General features: G+C 51.8%; 2 protein-coding genes across 5 annotated transcripts in view; one reads left to right on the forward strand and one right to left on the reverse strand.

Annotated features, from left to right (window-relative positions):
- PITRM1 (pitrilysin metallopeptidase 1) overlaps positions 1–18,038 on the forward strand; it is a 42,168-nt gene extending 24,130 nt beyond the window's left edge. The window contains exons 14-27 of one of the 2 annotated variants that reach the window (XM_026478685.4): positions 3,196–3,334; positions 8,189–8,305; positions 9,424–9,556; positions 10,732–10,852; positions 10,955–11,031; positions 11,261–11,426; positions 11,658–11,758; positions 13,128–13,248; positions 14,023–14,094; positions 14,650–14,762; positions 16,035–16,160; positions 16,938–17,083; positions 17,413–17,515; positions 17,616–18,038. In XM_026478685.4, the coding sequence (XP_026334470.1) occupies positions 3,196–3,334; positions 8,189–8,305; positions 9,424–9,556; positions 10,732–10,852; positions 10,955–11,031; positions 11,261–11,426; positions 11,658–11,758; positions 13,128–13,248; positions 14,023–14,094; positions 14,650–14,762; positions 16,035–16,160; positions 16,938–17,083; positions 17,413–17,515; positions 17,616–17,709 (1,629 nt within the window). In that variant the 3' untranslated portion in view covers positions 17,710–18,038. Of the gene's footprint in view, positions 1–3,195; positions 3,335–8,188; positions 8,306–9,423; positions 9,557–10,731; positions 10,853–10,954; positions 11,032–11,260; positions 11,427–11,657; positions 11,759–13,127; positions 13,249–14,022; positions 14,095–14,649; positions 14,763–16,034; positions 16,161–16,937; positions 17,084–17,412 lie in introns of both variants that reach the window. The other variant, XM_057304623.1, reaches the window with a different exon arrangement.
- A 728-nt stretch (positions 18,039–18,766) lies between these two features.
- The window catches only part of PFKP (phosphofructokinase, platelet), a 52,096-nt gene continuing 47,945 nt past the window's right edge, over positions 18,767–22,917 (reverse strand). For all 3 annotated transcript variants that reach the window (XM_026478686.4, XM_057304625.1, XM_057304624.1), the window contains 2 exons: positions 19,431–19,533; positions 18,767–19,168 (listed from right to left, as the gene is read on the reverse strand). In XM_026478686.4, coding sequence (XP_026334471.2) covers positions 19,021–19,168; positions 19,431–19,533 — 251 coding nt within the window. In that variant the 3' untranslated portion in view covers positions 18,767–19,020. The remainder of the gene's footprint in view (positions 19,169–19,430; positions 19,534–22,917) is intronic.

The raw sequence follows: 22,917 nt of genomic DNA on the forward strand, positions 1-22,917 counted from the left end.
ACATGTTCCTCCATCTCCTCATTTTGTCAACTCTCTGTGTTTCTTTGTGTTAAGAAAGTCAGCTATTTCTCTTGCTCTTAACAGTAATGGCCTTATGAAGAAGAGGTCCTGATGTGCCCTGCAGTGCAGTGTCCCCAGGGCCTGGAGCTTCAGGGAGTGTCCTCCTATGTGTGTTGCATGTGCCTTGCTGTTGAGTCTTGGCCTGTTTTCCTTCAGTCCAGTTTTCTCTCGAGGCTTTCTTTGCCTCTTGTGGGCAGTGTTTGTTTCCCAGCGGGGGTCGACCTGGGGGGGGGGTGCATTTTAACAAGGTGTCCAGTGGTCTGCTTGTGAAATGAGCCCTGCCCCCACTGCCACCAGAACTGAGTTCCCTCAGAACGCATTGGGTCAGAGATGTGGTGTTGGCAGGGTTTGTGCCAGTCTTCTAGGGGAGGGAGTGCACGGCGCCAGGACTGAGATGAGTGCTACTGGGCAGGATAGATCTACTGAAGCATGGTGGAGGTGAGACTTGGTGCCAGTTAAGGAGTCTTTGTGTGGTCCTGGTGCCCACAGATGGCCATCGTTTATGCAGAGGGTGGGAGAGGAAAGTGGTGCCTACCAGCTCCCTTGTTCCTGCAGGGGTCTCCCCTTGATCCCTGTCTCTCTGGGTCATGCTCTGAGATAAGCAAATCACTGTCCCTCCTGTCTGCCCCTGGTGGTTCTCAGACTGCTGGTTCCATGCTAGATCTGCACAGCCATTTGATATGCTGTCTCTTTAAGGGCGGGATTCCACTTCCTAACACCTTCTGATGATGTGTGTCCCACTGGATGTAAGAACTCAGGAACTTCAGCCTCTCTCATTTCCAAAGGCATATGTTACGGGATTCATTCTCCCCATTGGTGGCTCCCCAGTGTGAGAGTCTGTTTTTCACCCTTTTCTGCATCACCTGCTGGCTCCCTGCCATGGGCAGCCGTGGTTTGCTTCTCTCCCAAACTGCATCTTTGCTCTCCTTACCGTCTCTGATGTGACATCTTCTCTACCTGGAGAAGAGTTTGTTCTGCCAGTCTTCAGGTCGTTTTCTGCGTCATTTATGTTGATGGGAGTGTTTCCAGTTGTGTCTGTGGGATGAGGTGAGCTGAGCATCCCTCCACCACCGTCTTTGCAGCCGACCTATTTTTGTGTCAGTACCATACTGTTCTATGACTACAGCTTTGTAGGACTGCTTGAGATCTGGGATTATGGTACGTCCAGCTTTATTCTTCCTTTTCAAGATTGCTCTGGGTAGTCTAGGTGTTTTACGATTCCTTATAAATTTTAAGATGATTTGTTCTTGTTCTGAGAAAAATGCTATTGGTATTTTGATACCAACATTGAATCTGCGGATTGCTTTGTAGTATAGACTTTAAATAATATGAATTCTTCCAGTCTGTGAACGTAGTAGATCCTTCCATTTTATGTCGTCTTCAATTTCCTTCATCGGGTTTTCGTAGTTTTCAGAGCGCAGGTCTTTTGCCTTTTCAGTTAAGTCTATTCCTGGATATTTTATTCTTTTTGGTGCAATTGTATATGAAACTGTTTTCTTAATTTCTCTTTCTGTTACTTTTTTATTGGTGTATAGAAACACAGCCAATTTCTGTATATTAATTTTAATGAATTCTTTTATTCTAGTAGTTTTTTTGATGGAGTCTTTAGGGTTTTCTATGTTTAATATCACGTCATCTACAAATAGTGAAGTTTAACTTCTTTCTTAAATTTAGATGGCTTTTTATTTCTTGTCTGATGGCTGCAACTAGGACTTGCAGTGCTGTGTTGAACAACAGTCGTGAGAGTGGACATCCCTGTCTCGCTCTTGATTTTTGGTGAAAACCTGAGAGCTTTTGCCCTTTGAGTATGATGTCAGCCATTGGTTTGCCATATGTGGCCTTTGTTATGTTCAGGTATGTTCCCTCTAATCCCACTTTGTTGAGAGATTTTTTTATCATGAAAAAAATGTCGATATTTGCAAATGTTTTTTCTGCATCTATTGGCAAATGATCATTTTAATGTTATTGCTGAATGTGGTTTGTTGATGATAATTTGTTGAAGATTTTTGCATCTTTGTTTATCAGGGACATAGGCCTATCGTTTTCTTTTTTGTAGTGTCTTCAGTTTTGGTGTCAGGATAATGCTGACCTTGTAGAATGTATTGGGAAGCTTTCCTACATTTCTGGTTGGGTGCTTTTTTTTTTTTTTTTTTTTTTTTTTTTTTAAGAGTAGTTTAAGGAACCTAGGTGGTAACTCTTTAAATGTTTGGTAGAATTCAACTTAGAAGCCATCTGGTGCCTTGACTTTTGTTTGTTGAGAATACAAGAACAATCACCTGAGTACGTGGATATTTTTTTTTTTTTATGATGGATTCTTTTGATGCTTGTTCATTGGTTTCTCATTTGTTTGCATTTGCTTCAGGGCATTTGCACTTGGTGTGTACGCGCTGGTAGACTGTCACGAGTGTGATAGGTTATAACTTATAAGGCTTTACCACAGGTAAAAATCGGCTCTGTTGTGCTGTGTACCATTATGAACATGGGGCTTAGGTTTGGCACTTGACCTGCCATCTCTCTGTTACTCCAAGTTACTTGGTATAAAATTTATACTGTAGTCCGGTTTTCTTTCCTCCCTGTAGTATTACTAATAGATGAGCAGAGTATGTGTGTGTGTGTTAAAATGAATGAGAGAAGCACATTAAATCTACTAACATTTTTACATTAGGTGGACCATCTAATTCATCTTCATGATTTACAAAATGCTGAATGAAAAATTTAGTTCTAATCTTCGAGAAGTTAGTACTCTAAAGAAGATTAAAGATTACATTATTTTATTGTTATTTTTGACTTAGAATAAAGTCAAAGATTTATAATGTTAAAACATGTACAAGTAATGTGTAAAGAAAATGTTGAATGTCGATATGTTTCTGGTTTAGACGTAGTACCCGTAACAGTAAGCATCCCAATAGTGAGAACCCCAGCACGTGTGAATGACACAGTTATTGCGTGGAGGCCGGGGTGTCCTATACCTAATGGGCTTTCTGCGGGACCACCTTTGAGGGATGCTGTGTTGTCATCGCTATTCAAAACGGGTGGGCGCCTCCTGCCCCAGAGCGGGATGCTGGAGGCTGGGCAGCATGCTGGGTGCAGTGAGATCCTGTTTCAACTTGGCCTTTGTTGCTGTGCCTGTTGCAGAATAACCCGCACAAGCTGACTTTGTCAATGACACCCGATGACAAGTATCCTGAGAAACAAGCACAGATGGAGACAGAAAAATTAAAGCAAAAGGTCAACTCTCTTTCCCCGAAAGAGAAGCAGCAGATCTATGAAAAAGGTCAGATGTTTCATTTTGTCCTAACTCCCTAGCCTTCACCCGAATCCAGTGAACTTTGTAAAATGAGTGGATGGTTGGAGGCAAGGATCATTTCAGCTAACAGATATTTATTGGGCACCAGCAAAGGTCAACCCTGGATGTGATGGCTTTATCCCCAGTAGGATTGCCCTTATTCTCAGGAGATTGATCCTGTAATTCGGCAGGCAAGGCACGAGTCGTAGGAAAGAGGCGCACTAGTCCCCCCGATCACACCTTCACGGTCTCTGGTTTCAGTTGCCCATGGTCAGCCGTGGTCTGCAAGCAGATGGCGCTCCTGCTGGTCTGTCGTCAGAAGGACAGAGGTAGCCTCCTGCTGTGCCACAGTGCCTGCGTCCCCAACTCACTTCATCTCCCCATGGAGGCATTCTGTCACCTCCCATCACCACAAGAGATTTATTTTTTTAAAGATTTTATTTATTTATCAGAGCGAGAGAGCACGAGCAGAAGCTGCAGCAGGCAGAGGGAGAAGCAGGGTCCCCGCTGAGCAGGGAGCCAGATGCAGGACTCGATCCCAGAACCCTGGGATCATGACCTGAGCTGATGGCAGACGCTTAACCGACTGAGCCACCCAGGTGCCCCACAACAAGAGATTTTGAGAGTGAGACAGAGACTTTTATGACAGTTTATTGTGGTCAGTGTTCTGTGTTATCATTAGTTGTTGTTGCTCTCTTGCTGTGCCGAGTTTATACAAGTTGAACGTGATTATAGGTAAGTATGTGTAGGGTTTGGTACTGTCTGTGGCTTCAGGCATTCGCTGGGGCGTTGGGAACTTTCTCCCCCCAGATAAGGGGGACTACTATAGCTTCATAAGGTTTATTCATTTTACAAAGTTTATAAGTACTCGCTATTTACCAGGGGCTGTAATATGCCACTAAAATGTATGTTATGTTGCGATCTATAGTTAATTGCCAAGTGAGCACTGTATACAGTATGAATTTGAGTTCGGAAGAGGGTGGTCTCAGTTTGGGATGAAGGCCTCGTGCTGGGCATGAGGCCCTGCTCGGGTCTGGGTGGTGTGGGTGACGACAGAGGCAGTTACATAATTCCTGATTGTCTAAACACACACTGATGCTTAGGCCAGTGGTCTACTGCAGAGCATTTGCCCAAGAGAAACAAAAGTGTGTGTCCACAAAACTTGAATGAACCCACATTTCCATCGACGTGGTATATCCATACTGTGAAATACCACTCAGCCACAAAGAGGAGCAAAATACTGATACACTCAATATCAATGAGTCTTAGAAGTATTGTGCTCTGTGAAATTAGCAGGCACAAAATACCTGAGTCCATTTATATGAAACTATAGAAATAGTAAAACTGTGCTAACAGAAGGCAAGCGAGGGCAGGGGTCACCTGCAGGGGGCCAGGAGGGAACTTTCTGGGGGATGGAAATGTTCTATATCGTGATGTGATGATTACATTACTTTTTGCGTTTGTCAGAATTCATTGGATTATATCTTTGGAACTGTGGATTTTGTCACATGTAAGTTATATATTAACAAAATCTACCAGAATAGGTACACAGGACACACAGACACCGCCTGCGCCACCAAAGTGGTAGCTGGCTGGGCTTACGCGAGGGGTGTATCAGGGCTGTCAGGCGGTGGGAAGTACGTGACGCTACATTTCAGAGGGTTCAGTCTCGTCACGGCAGAGCTGACTCCAGCAAGGAACCTCTTTCTCTCCGAGTTCCTGTGTTGCATACAGCTGTTCTAAGCTCTTCATACATTTAATAGCTAATCGTGAGTCACGTAGTTGCGTAATAATCACTTCTGTTGCGGGAGTGCCAGTGGACAAGTCCTGTCTTCCTTTTTTAACTTGAGATATTGATGGCTTCCTGGCCTTTTGGCCAGGGTCAACTGTAGTATCCGTTCTGATATGTTTGGCATCTGACGCGTTCTCTGTTGGAGCACAGTTACTAAGTGGATGGAAGGAAGGAAGGAAGTAGAGGGGTCGTGGTACGTGACGTGAGGTTCAGGTGTATAGGGCTTTGAGGGGACACCTGTGCAGTGCAGCGATCGCAGCACACCTCGCTGACATCTGTCACCAGTTGCAGTTTATTTTTCTTGCATTGGGAACTCATGAGATCTACTCTTAGCGACTTTCAAATATGCAACACACCACAGTTACCCAGAATCACCAATGCTCTGCGTTGCATCCCACGACTTCGGTAAGTTTGTACCTTTTGACCCCTTCAGCCATTCCTCCCACCCCAGCCACCAGCCTCCGGCACCCACCAGCCTGCTGTCTGTGTCTGTGAGCTTGGCGTGGGGTTTTTGGTGCCGCATGTGAGTGAGATCCTACGGTATTTGTCTTTCTCCATCTGACTCATCTCACTTAGCCTAATGCCCTCTGTACTGCCGTAAATGGCAAGATTTCATTCCTTTTCTGTGGCTGAGTAACAGTCCATCGTGTATATACGGCATCTTTACCGTCCGTGCACACCTCGGTCGTGCTCACTTCTTGGCTTCTGTGAGCAGCACTGTAACGAACATGGGGGTACAGATACCTTTTCAAGTTAGAGTTTTTGTTTGCTTTGGATCAATGCCCAGAGGCAGAATTGCTGGATCATATAGTAGTTCTACATTTGATTTTTTTTGAGGAACGTCTGTCCTGTTCTCCAGAGTGGCTGCTCCAGCTTGCATTCCTACCAGCTCTGCAAGCTCACCAACGCTTACTTCTTGTCTTTCTGACCGAGGCCGTTCTGATGCGGAGAGGTGCTATCTCATGATGGTTTTGATTTGCATTTCCCTGTTGATGAGTGATGCGGAGCACTTCTTCGTGTTCTTGTGGCCGTCTGTATGTCTTCTCTAGGAAAATGACTATTCAAGTCCTCTGCCCATTTTTAATCAGATTATTTGGGCTTTTTTGGTGTTGAATTGTATAAGTTCTTTTATATTTCTGGACGTTAGCCCCTTATCAGATGCGGCCTGCCAATATTTTCTCCCACTCTGTAGACCGCCTTTCGTCGTGCTGATGGTTCCCTCTGCTGTGCACACGCTTCTGGTTTGATGCAGTCTCACCCATTTTCCATTTTTGATTAAAACCCTTTGTAGCACAGAACATAATCCCAGGCCCAAGCAACAGATCGTACATTCCCTGAGTTGTCAGATTCTTGGCCTGGCCATGGAGGTGTGCTTGGTTCTGAGAAAGCCCTTGTACTCTGGTCCACACCCACATGTGAGTGGATGGAGGCCCGTGATACAAAAACGTGTTTTTATTTTACAGATCACCACAGAGTTCCATTAGGTAGGAGACCATGCTAGGCCGTTTAAGGGGTATTTCAGGTCAGTAAGTCTCAGCTGTGGACTCCAGTGTGAGCAGTCTGTGAATCAGAGTTTTGTTGTTTTTTTTTTTTAAAGATTTTATTTATTTATTCGATAGAGATAGAGACAGCCAGCGAGAGAGGGAACACAAGCAGGGGGAGTGGGAGAGGAAGAAGCAGGCTCCCAGCGGAGGAGCCTGATGTGGGGCTCGATCCCATAATACTGGGATCACGCCCTGAGCCGAAGGCAGACGCTTAACCACTGTGCCACCCAGGCGCCCCTGTGAATCAGAGTTTAATCTGTAGCTAGCCGCCAGTGAAGACAGTGGGAATGGGAAATTAATTTATGAACTTCGAGCAGACCTCCAGTTTGGGGTATCTCTGTGGAACCGGTCACATGCTGTTGGGAAGGGCTGTAGCCCTGCCGTCGGGAGCTTGTTACCTGGCTGAGGAGAAGCAGTGACCCCGGGGGCATTGGGAGAAGAGCGGCAGGCGGTAGGGTGGGGGTGCTGCACAGGCTGAGGGGTGGGCTCTGCAGCTACTCTCGGAACTGGATGCGGGCAGAGGCGGGAGGCAGCCTTCTAGGGTCCAGCACACAAACCCGAGAGGTGTGGAGGGGTAGGAGGGGCAGGAGGGGCAGGTCTCAGCCGACAGTTGCTAGAGGAAACACCTGGTTGAGGGCGGGCCCGGGACGTCCACGGGAATTCGCAGGGAGCCTGCGCCTCAGTGTCTCCTGGAGCGCGTGCCGTGGGCCGGCCCCACGGGGCCGAGGGAGGGCGGCTCAGCCACCTATTTGATGCAGCAGTCCCTTGCCCCGTGCAGGGCTGCTCTGAAGGTCTCCCGAGTGGACAGGGACTGGGACCTCAGGGAGGCGCACCTGGAGGCCAGTTCAGCCCCGCTGCTCAGACTGCCTTGGGAAGTGAAGCTGCCGTGTGTGTTGGACAGAACTGTAAACTGGCATCTTCACTTGAGTACCATTCAGTGCTGTTGCCAGGCGCACGCGCTGAGCCTTTGGGGTTCCCTCCCTGACGGGCTTGGCGGTTCTGTGTCTCTAGGAAGGAGGGGTCTCTCCCCTCTTACCAGATCTGCGAGGGCTCAGGCCCCGAAAAGCTGTGCTTGAACATTTCTAGAATTTGTGAAATTTATGTGATGGCACAAGCATGGTGTTGAGGTTAGTGCAGATGAAATAAGAATAGACAAGTTACAAAAGTTACTGAATGTCAATCCAGCAAGAAACGGGTTGAAAACCCTGAAAACAGTGGGTTGAATGTTCAAGGATTCAGTATAAAATGTGGGGGTGGAGGGGAAACTGCTTGAGCAAAGTAGTTCTTTTCCAGCGTGGAGAGGAGAGTTCGGGAAAGCGTGGTCTCCTGAGCAGGTTCCCCGGGCTCGGGAAGGGGTTTGCTGGGCAGCGGCGGGAGCTGTAAGACCGCGGTGCGGGCGGCGGGCTGGCCGGTTGTCCGTGGGAGCTGCCGCGAGCAGGTGCAGACGGCCGGCGGCGTCAGCCCTTTCAGTGGCTGTCCTGAGCATGTCACCCCACATGTCTCTAGGCTTAGAACTACAGACTCAGCAGAGCCGACCTCAGGATGCCTCCTGTCTACCAGCCCTGAAGGTGTCGGACATCGAGCGCACCGTGCCGCTCACGGAGTTGGAGGTGGCCCTGGCAGGTCAGTCCGGGGGCCCCATGTCCACAGGAGAAGGCGCTACGCGTGAACATTTTCCGTGGAGCGTCTCCCTGCCCTCTTATAGGCTTGCTCTTCACATGTCGTGTCGGTGGGTTTTCCCGCGTGATGACGACAGACTTCCCTGTGCAGGGACCTCGGTGCTTCCCTGGCGGTGGCGCTCACAGGGCAGTGCGGAGCGCTGCTTCCACAGTCGCAGGAGGCTCTGGCTCATGCGGGGCCTGGATGGAGAGCAGTCCCTGGCCCGGCCTGCTCTGCAGTTCTTGGGGGGGGGGGGGGGCGTGTGACACGCACAGCAGAGCAGCGGGGGCCCATCAGATGCCGGCGTCTGTCCTGGGCGTGCTGTGCCCGGGGAGTCCAGACCACCCGCCGCACTCCCGCCGGGCCGTCTTGCTTCCCCTTTCCTAGGGCTCCTCCGTTTACCACAGGTGGTGCGTGGGGGTGCATGACGAATGAGATCTTTGTTTCTGGATGAGGCCTCTGGAAAGTGGGGTTAGCATCCCGCTTGTGTCTTAGTCTCCCCCAGTTTTGGTTTATCAGTGCCGTTCATTAAGTGTTGATGAAGAGGAGGAGAGAGGGTAAATGGCAGGTTGTGAGTCGAAGCCCCGCTCCCTCTGCTGAGTTATGGCACCGTGCTGGTGTTGGAGGGACGAGAGCACGAGGCAGGTGCCCCTGAGGGACTCGGGGCCCTGGAGGCCGTGGGATGCCAGGTGCCCGGTGGATCCTCAGACCTCGGGGTGGGGGGACAGGACTTGTTGGGGAAGGGGTGGTGGCATTTGAGATGGGTGAGAGTGGGGTCGGGTGTTGCAGGTGGGAGCAGTCAGCCCACGTGACAGTGTGGAGGGCTGCATGAAGGGGGTGGAGGTGGGGAGAGGCGGGCTCGGCCGGCTCAAGTGCCAGGGCAGCCTCAGAGCCCGAGAAACGCTGCTTCTGTCCCATCCCTTCCAAAGGCGTGGGTTACTTCGATGTTGGCTGTTTCAGTGTTCACCATAAACGGGTAGTAGTCTTTGCTGATAAAAAGTTTAAACACTAAGCACCAGCACTTTAAAAATACTAAACAATGATTTCACGATTCAGAAGTTAGCGGCTTTTTGCTTCTGCAGCCGGCGAGACCCCCGTGCAGTATTGTGCGCAGCCCACCAACGGCGTGGTGTACTTCCGAGCGTTCGCCAGCCTGCACACCCTCCCCGAGGAGCTCCGGCCCTACGTCCCGCTCTTCTGCAGCGTCCTCACCAAGTAAGGCACTCACGCCTTGTACTCGGCGCATTTGCAGTTTGTCCCTGGGGTTTTCTGTATACGGAGCTCTTTCGTTTTAGTGCATCAGCAGTCACTTTTCAGCACACTGTTCGAATTTTAAAAACCCATAGTCTTATGAAAGTGTGTAAGTCAAATGTGTAAGACATTTGCTAAGAATTTTTCCTGCAAAAGCTGAAACATCTATCTCAACAACTTAGTGCCTTTTAAAACTATGAGAATGATTGTTTTTTAATCAGAAAGTGTAAGTAATTAAATCTGCCGTGTAGGCACGGGGTAACCTTGAGAGGCCATGTCGTGTGCCCTCTTCCCCAAGCTAACTAGCATCGCCAGGACTCTTGTAAAGCCGGTGTTTGGGTCAGTGTGAGCACGCAGGCGGATACACGCGGCCCACCTCCCTGTTCATCTGCTGGGTCTCTGTGGTGGAGGACGGTGGCAGACCGAGTGGCAGGCAGTCTGAGCCCTGGGGTTTCCTTTCCCACATGCCCAGACGGCAAGGGGAAAGAGCCTCTGTAGGGAGTAGGCCGGCCGCCCCATGTGCCACACGCACAGCCTTCCTGGTGCAGGCCCCCGGGGGTCATGGGTCCTGTGCGCCATGGCAGGCCTCAGAAGAAGACCCCTTGGACCTTTTCCCTGTTCTCTGCCCTCTAGGGCTCCCCCTGCTGGTCCTTCTGCGGCACAGCCGTTTCAGGGGAACCTCATGAGGGTCGCTGTGGCCTGAGTTACTTCTTATACTGGGAACAGGATGTTTCTTGGAAATACATCACCCACCTTAGATGACTTCTGCTTTTCCTAAAAGTTCAGAAGCTCTCCTTTCTGAGCGTGATCATTTGGGCAGATGCCATCCACGCCAGGATATTTTAGAGGAGAGGAAAGCATAGGGAACACGGGGAGGCCTAGCGAGCGTGGCCCTGCAGGAGCAGAGCGCAGGGTTCCGTGAGCGCCGGGCAGCGGCTGCATCTGCGCACATGGCCTGGACGCTGCCCGGTGACCTCCCGGAGGCATCGGCGTCTGCCTAGACCAGCACTCAGCGGCGCTCTGGTGGTGGTCGCGGTGTGGAGGCTGCAGCCCCGGCGGTGACGCAGGCAGCTCACGGCTGTCGGGGATGCGGCCAGGATTGCGCTGGCAGTTGGGGAACCCTCCTTTGCTGTTGGCAGGCTGGGCTGCGGCCTTATGGACTACAGGGAGCAGGCGCAGCAGATTGAGCTGAAAACGGGGGGCATGGCCGCGACTCCCCACGTGCTGCCTGATGACACGCACCTGGACACGTATGAGCAGGTAGCGTTGTGCCTCCGTGTCGCGGCCGCTCCAGGGCGGGCTTCCAGCCTCCCTTTTTAACCTCCTAAGTAATTTCCTTTCTTTCTTTCTTTCATGATTCAGGGTGTGCTTTTTTCATCCTTCTGCCTCGATAGGAACCTACCAGACATGATGCATCTGTGGAGTGAAATCTTCAACAGGTGACTACTTAGACCTGGTCCTGCGGCGAGATCACAGGGCTGAGCGTGAAGTTCTGTAGAAGGAGGAGTTTTTACTCAGTTCTGGGTTGTTGGGTTTGGAGCTTAATCTTAGTTGTAACTCCTGAGAGTATTGACAGCCCCTGAAAACATACATTTAATTAATTTTCCAGGATATTGGAAAGGTATGGGTGGGTCTCCAGGAACTTAACACATTTTTCTTTTTACAAAGCCCGCGCTTTGAAGAAGAGGAACACTTCAGAGTATTGGTCAAGATGTCCGCTCAAGAGCTGTCCAACGGGATCCCAGACTCAGGGCATCTCTACGCATCTGTCAGGGCGAGCAGGACCCTGACGCCCGCGGGGGACCTGCAGGAGACCTTCAGTGGGATGGATCAGGTGACAGGCCGCGTCTTCCAGAGCTGGTGACAGCTTATATCCCAGAAAAGCTAACTTGAGCTGACCAGATTTTATAGGGGAAGATTCTTTGCATTCATCCTCCTCTTCCCAGCCCACCCATCCCCCGGCCCGATTCCTGAGTCGAGGCTGTCTGGTCCCGACCAGGGAGGAGTGTCTGTGGCCGCCCCCTGCCTGGGGGTCCATCTCTAGGTGTCGGTTTCTCTGGCTCAGGTGAGGCTGATGAAGAGGATTGCAGACATGACAGACATCAGGCCGGTGCTGAGAAAGCTCCCGCGCATCCAGAAACACGTGCTGCACTGCGGCAACATGAGGTAGCGCCCGGCCCCGCCGCCCCGCGCGGCTTCCGCGCAGACGCCTCCTCATTCTTCCCCCTTCCCTAAGTGTAGTTTCTAGAATCTTCTCACTTAAAGCTGTAGTTACATAAACTGTGTTCAGAGAGCGCGTTCAGGGTAGGTCAAAGAATTCATTCTAGACCTCACATGTTCTCATCATCAAGAAATCATTTTTTATGGGAAAAAATGTTTTAAGTTTAATAAATGTTGTGGAAAGTGGAAAAGAAAGCAAGCTAATTTAATCCTAGAACTGCAAAGTAGATTTCTTGCAAGTGTTCAGTTATGTTGGTTCCAGAAGTAAGTTGCAAGACAGGAAAGGTTAGCTTGCTTAAGAGCAAAGTAAAAATGCAGTTTCTCATGAGAACAGTTCCCTGATGATAAGAGAAAAACATCTGACATCGGTCACACATAGTCGGCCTTAAGCCCTCAGGGCTGTGAGTGCGAATGACATGTTCAAATGATTGACGGTGTATTTTCAGCATCTCACTAGCAAGGACACAGGTTTAGATTAGCTTGTAGTACCTTGTTGAGATCCCCACCGTCTTCCTGGGTCAGTTCTTGGGAATCCGCGACCCTCTGGGACGGCAGCACTTGTTTCCATTGCCTGGGCCACTAACGCCCCTTGCACCCATGGTGTCCTGGGCACCGTAACCACTCAGACCTTCTGTTTCCTTCTCCATAAAACACTACTGTGTAGGTGTATGCAAGGAATAAACGACGGTTTCCAAAGTAGTTGGTGTAGTGCCCGGAATGTAGTTAGCATTAATATGATGGTGCCTGCTGTTCATTAAACTAAATTCAGGAGTGAGGGCCAGAAGGAAGACAGACACTGTCAGTAGTCTGTGCCATTCAAGTAACTTGCACGTGACAGCAGTATTCGTGATTCTGTGGAATTCAGAAGAGTTACCTACAAACATGTTTTGGGGAGCACAGGAATTCTTTGTCTGCTTAAACTTTTCCACTTTAACGACCAGTTCACATCTTCGAATCGTTGATTTCTCTTCTTGACAGTAGTGTAGGTTTTCTGCCTTCAGTAACGTAAGTCCGAGGGCATGGTTGGCAGACGTGTGGTCTGTGTTCTCCACGGTGCCGAGCGTCAGAAGTGCGCTCCTGGCGTCCAGATGGCCATGCCCCGGCTCTGGCGCGGACCCGATGGCAAAGCCTTTTCGGTAACTTGTATTACTTCTGTATCGGGCTGTTGCTTTGTATCAAATCATGTTCAAAAGTGTTACAGAGAAGTGGGCGTAGTGGTCCCTTCTTTGTGTTATTCGTGCAGAATTACCGAATTAGGAAGACTGTTTTGTTTTTGTAACTATGCTGTCCTAGGTATCTGTGATCTTTTACACAGGTGCTCCATGAATGCTGCGCCCCAGCAGATGTCTCTGGCAGAAAAAGCAGTAGAAAAGTTCATTAGAAACCTCGGTCAGAGTAAGACGGAACGGAAGCCGGTGCGCCCATCCGTGGTTGAGGTGAGCCCGTGCTCACGGGGCGGCGGCCACAGCAGGCGTGGGTCCCAGTGTCTCCATTGGCCCCTTTCATTCTCGCAACTGTCCCGTGCGTGGGTACAATGCCCCCGATGCTCCCGTGGCACGTGAGGAACCGGAGTACAGCGGGGGAAGTAGCTTGCCCAGTGTTAGTTTAAGCCAGGTAGGAAGTGAATTCATACCCTTCGGTCCTGTGTGTGTTCTCTTGTTGTCACTTGAGCCTTGCGGTGAGTGCCCCCCTGCCGAAGAGCCGTGGGTTTGAGAGCCGCTAGGCTAGCGTGAGAACGGGCCGGGCCGGGACACCCGGGAAACCCAGGACTGGGACGCCCAGCGCACAGCTCGTTCTCCAGGTTGTACCTAGCACAGGCCATCTGGTTCCATGACCGTACAGAGCAGGTTTCATTAGCTCACCAGAACAGTCCAGAAGCCTTTTCCTGGAGAAGGGGGACAATCCATAGACTGTGCTGAGAAACCAGTCCTGCTCTCTTCTCCCTGATGTTCGTGCAACTGTGACCCTATCGGGTAGACCAGGCCCGTCTTCCCAGTGAGCGGAGGCCCTCGCAAGGTAGCCTGCTCCTGCTTCTCCCTGACCATCTGGAAATCCATACAGAAATCCCATTTGATTCAAACGGTGTTACTGAAAACACGTAAGCACATGTGACCTGACACCTGTTATTTGGCCGTGAGTTTTCTAGACCATACTTTAGCTACGTAAGATGCGTTTGGGATTTTTCTCATTTCCCTTGGGAACATTTTCAGAAACCTGCACCCAGTGGATCCAGTGGAAGCACCCACCTTAGCGGCCCCCAAGTCATAAGGAAGCTGATCACAGTAAGTGAACACAGTCCCTGTCCCCTTGGAAAGAGCAGTTTCCCATCTTTGCCCTGTCAAGTGTGGGGCGGCCGGTGCCTCCCTTGCTGGCCCCCCTCCCCCCTGCACGGAGGGGTGCAGCAGGCCCTGGGCCTGTCTGGGGCCCTCGTGCTCTCCGTGTCATCCCGGTGCTGTCTGCCTTCACCTGACAAGGCAGACTGCCGAGTCCGCAGTGTCCCTGTCAGCTGGGGACCGTGCGCCCTTCTCCCTGCTCTGCTTTGGTGGTGATGGCTTTTCGTTTGGTTCATCAGAGGATGGTGATTTGACGTATTTCTGGGGGAAAAATGCAAAGATGAGGTCACATAGTCACTTATGGATGGAAACCACGTAGGAGGAAATGTTTCTAATTGAGGAACTACATTTTGAAGCCTCCCGTCAGGGTTTTGGAGTATTTCATTATAAAGCAAGCGCCTGTGTGGAATGACGTGATCGTCGGTGCTTGCCCTTAGCCATGAACGCGTGGGGCGGGGGGTGGGCCCTTGGGAGAAGCCAACACGGCCTGCCTGTGCCCCTCAGGACCCCACCTTCAAACCGTGCCAGATGAAGACACACTTCCTGCTTCCGTTCCCGGTGAACTACGTGGGCGAATGCATCAGGACTGCCCCCTACGCAGACCCGGACCATGCCAGGTGTGTGGCCAGGGGCGGACAGGGCTCTCCAGGAAGGGAATAGGAGGACAGGGATGGCTGGTGGGCACGCAGGGCCCAGACATGCAGGGCTGGTGCTAGGTTCAAGGGAAAGGACCTCTCCGTGAGGGAAGTAGAATCCCAGGATGGATTGTGTCCATGTTCCTAGGAAACGAACATGTGTTTGGTATGCTGAGCCCTCCAGACTAGGGATGATACGTGTCTATTAAACCAATTTAAAGCACAGAGAGGTTATGAGAAGTACCCTCGGTAGTAGGAGTATCGATTTTTTTTCCCCTGTTTCTTTGTATTTTATAATTTTCCAGCAGTGACTTTGTGTTCCTTATGTAATACAGAATATTCAAAAAAAACGTGGTGGTTAGGGGCGCCCGGGTGGCACAGTGGTTAAGGGTCTGCCTTTGGCTCAGGGCGTGATCCTGGCATTATGGGATCGAGCCCCACGTCAGGCTCCTCCGCTGGGAGCCTGCTTCTTCCTCTCCTACTCCCCCTGCTTGTGTTCCCTCTCTCGCTGGCTGGCTCTCTCTCAAATAAATAAAATCTTAAAATAAAATAAAAAAATAAAACATGGTGGTTAAGCCCCCCAGGCCCTGCTGGGGAAGGGGGAGGCCTGTCTGCACAGGTCTGGCACCACAAACCCACGATATGAGCAGCTCCCCCACCACCATCTTCTGGGGACACCTGTCAGTGGGGAGCAAGCAGGGCCCCGCTCTGTCCTGTGAAGGTACTTGCTAGAACATTCCATTTCTCCTCTAGGGCATGCGCCATAACTGCCCTTCCATTCTAACGGTAGGATTCAGAAGTTCACTCTGTTGGAGTATGTTTTCTTAGGATTCCTACAGAAATCTGTTTAAGAGCTCTGTTTCGGTAGAGACACACATGCACACACCAGTGGGGGGATTTAAAGAAAGGATGGTTTGTGCATTTGCCTGAGCAATAAAATTTAGTAACGTGTTCCCTTGATCAGATTGTCAGTGTCCCTGTGTGCTGTAGCCGGAGAGGGGGGGGCCTGGACCTGTCTGAGGGACCTTTGCGTCCCTCTCACCACCTCTCCCCACAACCCTGGTTTTAAGATTTGTCTCACATTTTTCTCATGTTTGTTCTCCTTCATTAGGAAAGGGGAGACCATAGTGTATCTTACTGCGTTTTTGTTTTCGCCTAATCCGGAAAGACTGCGAGTACCTAACTAGATTACATCCAATACTTCCCTGCCAGGCCTACGGTTTCTAACTTGGGTTTTTTAATCATTCGTTTCAGTCTTAAGATCCTTGCACGTTTGATGACTGCCAAATTCTTGCATATAGAAATTCGAGAGAAGGGTGGTGCTTACGGTGGAGGCGCCAAACTCAGCCGCGATGGGGTGTTCACGCTCTACTCGTACCGGTGAGTCTGCGCGCCCCGCGCGCGCCCCAGCTCCGGCCCTGCTAAGCGTCCGCGGGTCACTGTCTCACACGTTGGGACCAGCCTTTGAAGAAGTATTTCCCCTAGTTTCTCGCTTCTTCGGCACATCCCCACACCCAGCGACATCCTTTCGGTTGTCCGTGTCTGGGAGCAGTGCTACGTAACGGGGAACTTCGGCTTAAATACACCCGTTACCAAACACCCAGATTTCGTTACAGAGGAGACAAGCCAAGGGCTTTCTGGGCTCGCATCCAGCACAGAGGCCCAGCGTGGGGGCCGAGCGCGCGTGGTCACGGCCCCCGACTCTTCTCGCCCCTTTTCTTTAGAAAGCTTCCGAGGACACAGAGTATTTAGAATACTCTACGGGCAGGGTGGGTTTGCTGCCCTCTATGCAGGGTCTCTCTGCTCCCGCCTCACCGTGTCCCGGGACACTTGGAGGCCATGCATGCGCCCGCGGGAGCCCGCTTGTACAGAAGGACAGGGGCGCTGCCGTGACCCTGCCCTCGGTGCCCGCTGCCGGGGACGCGTGTTGCTGTGCAGAGCTGGACGTGAGGGCGTCGAGCTCTCGGGCCCCTTTATGGGGAGTTATTCATCTATTCCGGGTGTGTCTTAAGGAAGTGAGGGGTTTAACTCAACCGTTCCTAGCGTCTGTACGTGAGTCGTCTTCCCTGTCCCCCTGATGGCCTCTCTTCGTGAAATCAGCTGCACTTCGTGATCCGGTGGTGACGTAGGTCAGCGTGTGTCTCTTTGGTCTCCTAGGGATCCACGTTCCACAGAGACACTGCAGTCTTTCTCGAAGGCTGTGGACTGGGTGAAGGCTGGGAGGTTCACAGAGCAGGACATTGATGAAGCGAAGCTTTCCGTTTTCTCCGTCGTGGACGCCCCTGTGGCTCCTTCAGATAGAGGTATGTGGTGTAAACGCCACAGTGCACCTGACACGTGGTGTTGCCGCAGTTCCCCTCCCGTGCTTGTCATCGGATGCCTCTCCCAGCTTCCTTCGTGGCGCACAGACGTCCCCCTTGGGCCGGAGCTTCTCAGTGTTGGTCACTCGCAGAGGGGGGCATCCTGTCCTCTCAGAGCTTGAGTGATCTGAGGCCCGAGTCTGGGGGCGGAAGCCACTCTGACTTGGCCTCCACTCCCGAGAGGAGAGGCTTGGTGGGAATGTGAAGGTCAACAGTGTGACCTCTGGTGGAAGTGTGTCCCAGCTGTCCTGAGCGAGCGTGTTCACGGTCAGGGCTGGACCACTTCCTGTGTGGCCTCTCGGACGAGATGAAGCAGGCGCACCGCGAGCAGCTCTTCGCCGTCAGCCGCGAGGATCTCATCCACGTGAGCAACAAGTACGTCCCGCATGGCCTAGTGGCCAGACCGCGCCCCGCCGTGGTCGCCCGGGCTCCTGCTGTGGGACACAGCGCTGACCTGTCCCCGCCTGCCTTCCAGGTACCTCGGCCTTGGGCAGAGCACACATGGCCTGGCTCTGCTTGGACCGGAGAACGCAGAGATCGCCAAGGACCCGTCGTGGGTAGTCAGATAGCGAGGAACTCTGCCTCCGCTCGGGAGTACAGCTGACCTACGGGCACGTGGGGCTGTCCAGCGTGAAGCCTGAGCTACGCTAGTGCGAATCCGGAGAAAAGTCCCTCCCCCCGCCCCCGGTTCGCTCGTGCCTCGGTCTCGCGTGGCCGGTCAGATCAAGCGCTTGTGTCTTGGAAGAGCGAGGGTCGTGAAGAACCTGGATAATCACGTGTGAAGTGCTAGAGCTGCAGTGTAATTTTAAAAAATTGATGATGTAAATGCTTATTTTATCTTCCTAATTCTGGAGCATTTATTTTAAAGACTTAAAAATAAACGACCACTGTGATCTGACCTACTTGTGTTTTAGTCAGTATTTTAAGTGACATTTTGCTAGAGTGTAGTTATTGGGGCCTTTATTAAAAAACAAGTGAACAAAGGTGCCTTGATTCATAAAACCAGTGTGGAACAGATGGGCGGCCTGACGGATTATAAGCGCATTAAGTTTCTCCTGTGGTCTTTACGGGAGGGAGCGTCTGTCACCTTACCTATCTCCCACAGAAGGCACACTCGTGCTGGCTCTTCCCCAACCACGGCGCCCTCGGTTCCTGAACAGACCTTGGATGTGACCCTCCAGCCGCCTGTACGTCTCAGGCGACAGAAGAGGCAGAAACGCTGCTTAGACGCGGGCTCCCCGGCTCCCTTTCCTCAGCTGTTGGCTCTGGTCCCGCCGGACGCAGTGCCGTGCTTCCTCGGTAGGAGAGCCTTCGCGTGGCTTGCGGGGACCTTGTTCTTAACCCACGCGTTGCTGGTTTCTGGTTTTAATTTTACACCTGGCATCACTCGGAAGGAGTGGGGTCACCTCGCCTGGTGTCCTGGGTCCCGGTCCAGGGCCGGCACTGCACACTCGGCAAGTCACACCTCTGCTGTGTGTGAGAGCGGGGCCTTGGTCCTGGCCTCGTTCACTGATGCCAGTGAAAGTACTGTCAATCCCTGCCCACAAAACTGCCAGAAAAACCTTTACAGTTTCCCACAGGCCCTGAGGATTTAAACGCCTACCTAAAAAAACAGACAACCACGGCTGGAGTTGAGCGAAGCGTTTAATTCTACTGGCTACGCACGTCTGAAAGCAGGACACAGTACGAGACACAGCGGACAGCTCGTGCTGAGTCTTAGGGTCCCACGGGACGAGGGACACAGGACGGGGGCTCTGTGACTAGGTATTAATGTCAACAGTACTCGCATAAAAGTGCCGATAAATAACTTAAGTGTTACAAAAACGGGCGGGAAACGGAAGTCCGAAGCGGTGCTAGCCGGGGGGCGGGTCCAGCGGCGTCTAGATGGCGGCGGGCTCCTCGTGGCCTCGGTGGTGCACGGGCTCCAGCTGGTGGGAGTCGGAGACCTCGTAGCTGGCCTCGTACTTGGCCAGGATCTTCATGAGCGGCCGCAGCTTCAGCCACCACTGCTCTTTGGGGATCCTGTGCCTGCGGACGGGAGGAAGCGGCCGTCAGGCCGGCCCGGTCCCGGGGGACGGGCGTCGGGGAGGCGGGGCTGAAGCAGCTCGGGGTGCTCGAGCAGTGCTCCTAACTTACGTGGAACCGTTCTGTGTTTCTAGAAATCCTGCCCTGTTTCTAAAACGCGTGTTTCCTCAGGGGTGCTAACGGGTTAGGGACCGTAACTCCAGCAGCAGCGTCCTTCCGCCCTGTCTGGCACTGAGGTGTAGACCCACGAGGCTTATTTACTCACTCGAAGTCTGTTTCCTTCCTCAGCTGTGCCACAGGCCGGAAAAGAAGGTTTCTTTTGTTTATTCCCAGCACGCAAATGGAATCATCGCTCATAAATCTTCTTCCTGTAAAAGAGAGAAAAAGTGGTGTCAGAACAGATCATCGGCCATGTTGAAGACAGGAGGAGTGGTGAGGGAGAAAAGGAGGTTTGCCGACGGCGGGGAGCAGAATCCTGGGGGGCGGAGAAGAACTCGGATGGCCTGGGCAGGAGGCAAGGCCCCCGCGTGCCCCAGGGCCTGCGGACGAGGTGGGGAACGAGTCCCGGGCACCACCGCACGACGGCTTCCTTGGGGGCTGTTGGCTCTGGTAGCGCTGAGCGCCCGCAGGGCTGGAGCAGGGGAGGGCCTGGGTCACCGCACGGCCCCACACGCTGCACGCTCACCCCGAGAGGGGCCGGTTTACATGCACTTAGCGACTGGCCCCCAGAGCTAAGGAAGGCAGGCGCGTGCTTCTCGGCGGTGGTGAGGCGGGTCCTCACCGATGACTGCAGTGGGAACCCGGCTTCCTCTGCGGAAAGAGCCGGCTCCAGTGAGACGGCACTGGGGGGCGAGGCCCGGGGGTGCACATATGGGGAGGCCGCAAGGTAAGGAGATGAGCATCCTCGGGTGAAGTGCGAAAAAACCCCAAAGTAGAAATGGAATCAAAGCCAGAGTCCGTTCTTTGAAGACTAAAGTTAGGTTGGATCTATTTGCCTTGTTTTTAAATCAAAGGTTGGAAATAAAAATGACACAGATCCGGTCAGACTGGTCAGGAAAACGGGGCTGAGGTCAGGTGTCCGCAGTAAAGGGGGTTACAAGTGCCATGGGCACCAGAAATGTTCTAGAAAATAGAACTTATAAAACTGATTATAGAGCTGCTCTGCTCTTTCTGTAAACTTACGGGAACTCCACAGTCAGCTCTCCCCACAAAGGAAGCAGGAGGCTCGATGGTATCCGAGGGGAACCCCCACCCCCAAACACCGAGACTTCGTACAAAGCCAGAGCGAGCTCGTGCCCCACACCTGGCAGCGACCGGACACGTGGGGGAAGTGGCTGGAGCAAGAGCCCATCACGAGACTGTCCAGGAGCCCGCGCATGGGGGGGATGCGCTCCAGGACGCAAGGCTGGGCTTGACGGCAGCTGACCACTTACAGCAGATCCGCATGCCCACCTCAGTCCATGCAGCGGTGTACACGGGTGTCTCCCGCTTTTACGGAAAACCTGCGCTGGCACCTGTTTTCACTAACAAAGAAATCCAAAGAGGCATATAAAGTAGCCTTTCACAAAAAAAGGCTAAAAGCCCAGAGAACATTCAGCTGGGTTTTGCAGTGAGGTCGCGGAGGCTGCGAGAGTGGCGCCATCCAGCGCCGTCGCCTGGAACTGCATACGGCATCTGCACATCCAGCCGCCTAAGGGGTGCCTGTGAGCCCCCTGTGTTTACCTTGATTAATTTCATGCATCCGTTAGCAATGTGTGCGTCCTAAGTGATTTTGGGGGGTCTGGGGATGCTCAGAAATTCTTCTGTATTAAACTGCTTATGCCATTTTGACTTATGAAATGGTTTCATAAGATAGCAAAGGAAACCCAAAATACCCTTTCACGATCCAAGCGATACATAACAACCATCAGCACCAAGATCCCAAGCTCATCACAGACCTGCAGCAGCTGTGAACTGCGGAAAGACCTCAGTGAAATAATAAGAGTGGGGAGCACTGAAAGCTTTCCCTGCTGCTATCAGGGCTGAGGCCGGGACAGTTCTCACTCCATCTCCTCAGAGTTTCTCTGGAGCAACACACACCCGCAAGTAGCAAGGAAAAGTTACAAGGTTACATACAGATGGTCCTATGTCCATGGAGGTGAAAAACAAAACCTATCCGCAAATAATTACTAGAATTCAGAGTGTGTAGAAAGTTGTGGATCACAAGCTCTGTTTACAAAAGTTGTATTTCTGTATGCCAGCAATAAGTAAAAAAAATTCCATTTACAATAATATTTTCTAAAATATCGAGTCAAGAATAAACAAAAGATATCGCAAGATCTTTATGCTTTCATAAGATAAGGAAAGGCCTAAATATATGGAGATGCAGTGTTCATGAATTAGGATATATTTTTAAAATGTCAGTTCCTTCCCCAAATGATTTATTGATTAAATGTAATTCCCTCAGAACATCCAGCAGAGTTTTTGGTGGACGTGACAGTCTGATTCTATCTCTGTGACGGCACAAAGGCCCAAGAACAGCGGAAACTGGAAGAAGCCGGGATAGAGGGGCCTCACCTGTCCAGCTATCAGAAATCATCTGTAAAGTTGGAACACTGGCCTGTTCCAATAACTGAATGCCAACCGCAAGCCCACTAACCCAGAGGTCGTCCGGCTAAGTTCACAGATTACCTGGTCTGTGCCGGAGATTAAAGGCCGCTCCCTAAATGGTACCAAGTGATTATGCACGTGAAATGAGACTTGGACTCACACCAAGTGGATCAGAGAAGTAAATGCAAACATGTTTTAGCAACAGAGCTCAAACCACAGAGGAAAAGGTAAACGGTCTTCCGAAAGATGGAGGAGAGATGCCTTACACAAAATGACAAGCCCCATGTGACAGCCCTGTCTGCAACATGGGATGGGCAGAACATAGAAGAATTTCCTAGAATAATAGAGTAGAAGAAGTTTCTGTAAAGTCATCAAAATGCTTTCAAATCTATACAGTGATATAAAAGCAAAAAATAGAGTCAATAAGGAAAGCGTCACCAAGCAATAGAAAAGTAGGCAAAATACTGGAAGAGCTCCCGGAAGCAGCAGGACCCTGAGTAAGCACGGCAGAAGCGGCTTTCCCTTCTCGCTTTGGAGGCTTCGCCTCAAAGCCACAGGGAAACTGCCCCTGTCACAGCAACAGCCCGACAGGGATGGGCCCTGTGTCACCTAGACAGGAGGAAGGAGACCGCACGGCCCGCAGGTAAGCCTGGGGCTGGGACGCCGGGAGGCGGGTAAGGGTCAGGAACCCCAGCCGGGCGCACACCGATGCGGAGCACCTGAGACCCCGGCAAAGGGAGATGCACGCTGTCAGCTTCCGTTCACGTAACCACACGCACCAGCTAGAGCACGGGAGCCGGCGGAGCTGTCCCCGAGGCCGCAGAACTACACGGGAGCAGAAGGATTCTGCAGTTCTGAGGCCGCCTCTGGTGGGGAGGGAGGGAGGGACACATGCGGAAGGACACGCTGGGTTTGGAAGGACCAAACCGTCCAGACACCTGCCAGTTCCTGCTTTTCTACGAAAAGAAGGGTCACGAACGAATCCCTAAGTCCTGGATGTCCTAAGTCAGGGCCAGTTCAGAGTGTGCCGTGTGGCCAGAGACAAGGGAAGGTCCCATCTAGGGTCCTGCCGGGGGAGCCCGGTGTATGGGCAGCCTCCTCATTCCAGGACGTCGCTGAACGACCTGAGCGCCTCCCGCCACCAAGGAGCAGGAGCAAAGCAC

Source organism: Ursus arctos, unplaced genomic scaffold, assembly GCF_023065955.2.
Source record: "Ursus arctos isolate Adak ecotype North America unplaced genomic scaffold, UrsArc2.0 scaffold_30, whole genome shotgun sequence".
In the NCBI taxonomy this organism is placed as follows: domain Eukaryota; kingdom Metazoa; phylum Chordata; class Mammalia; order Carnivora; family Ursidae; genus Ursus; species Ursus arctos.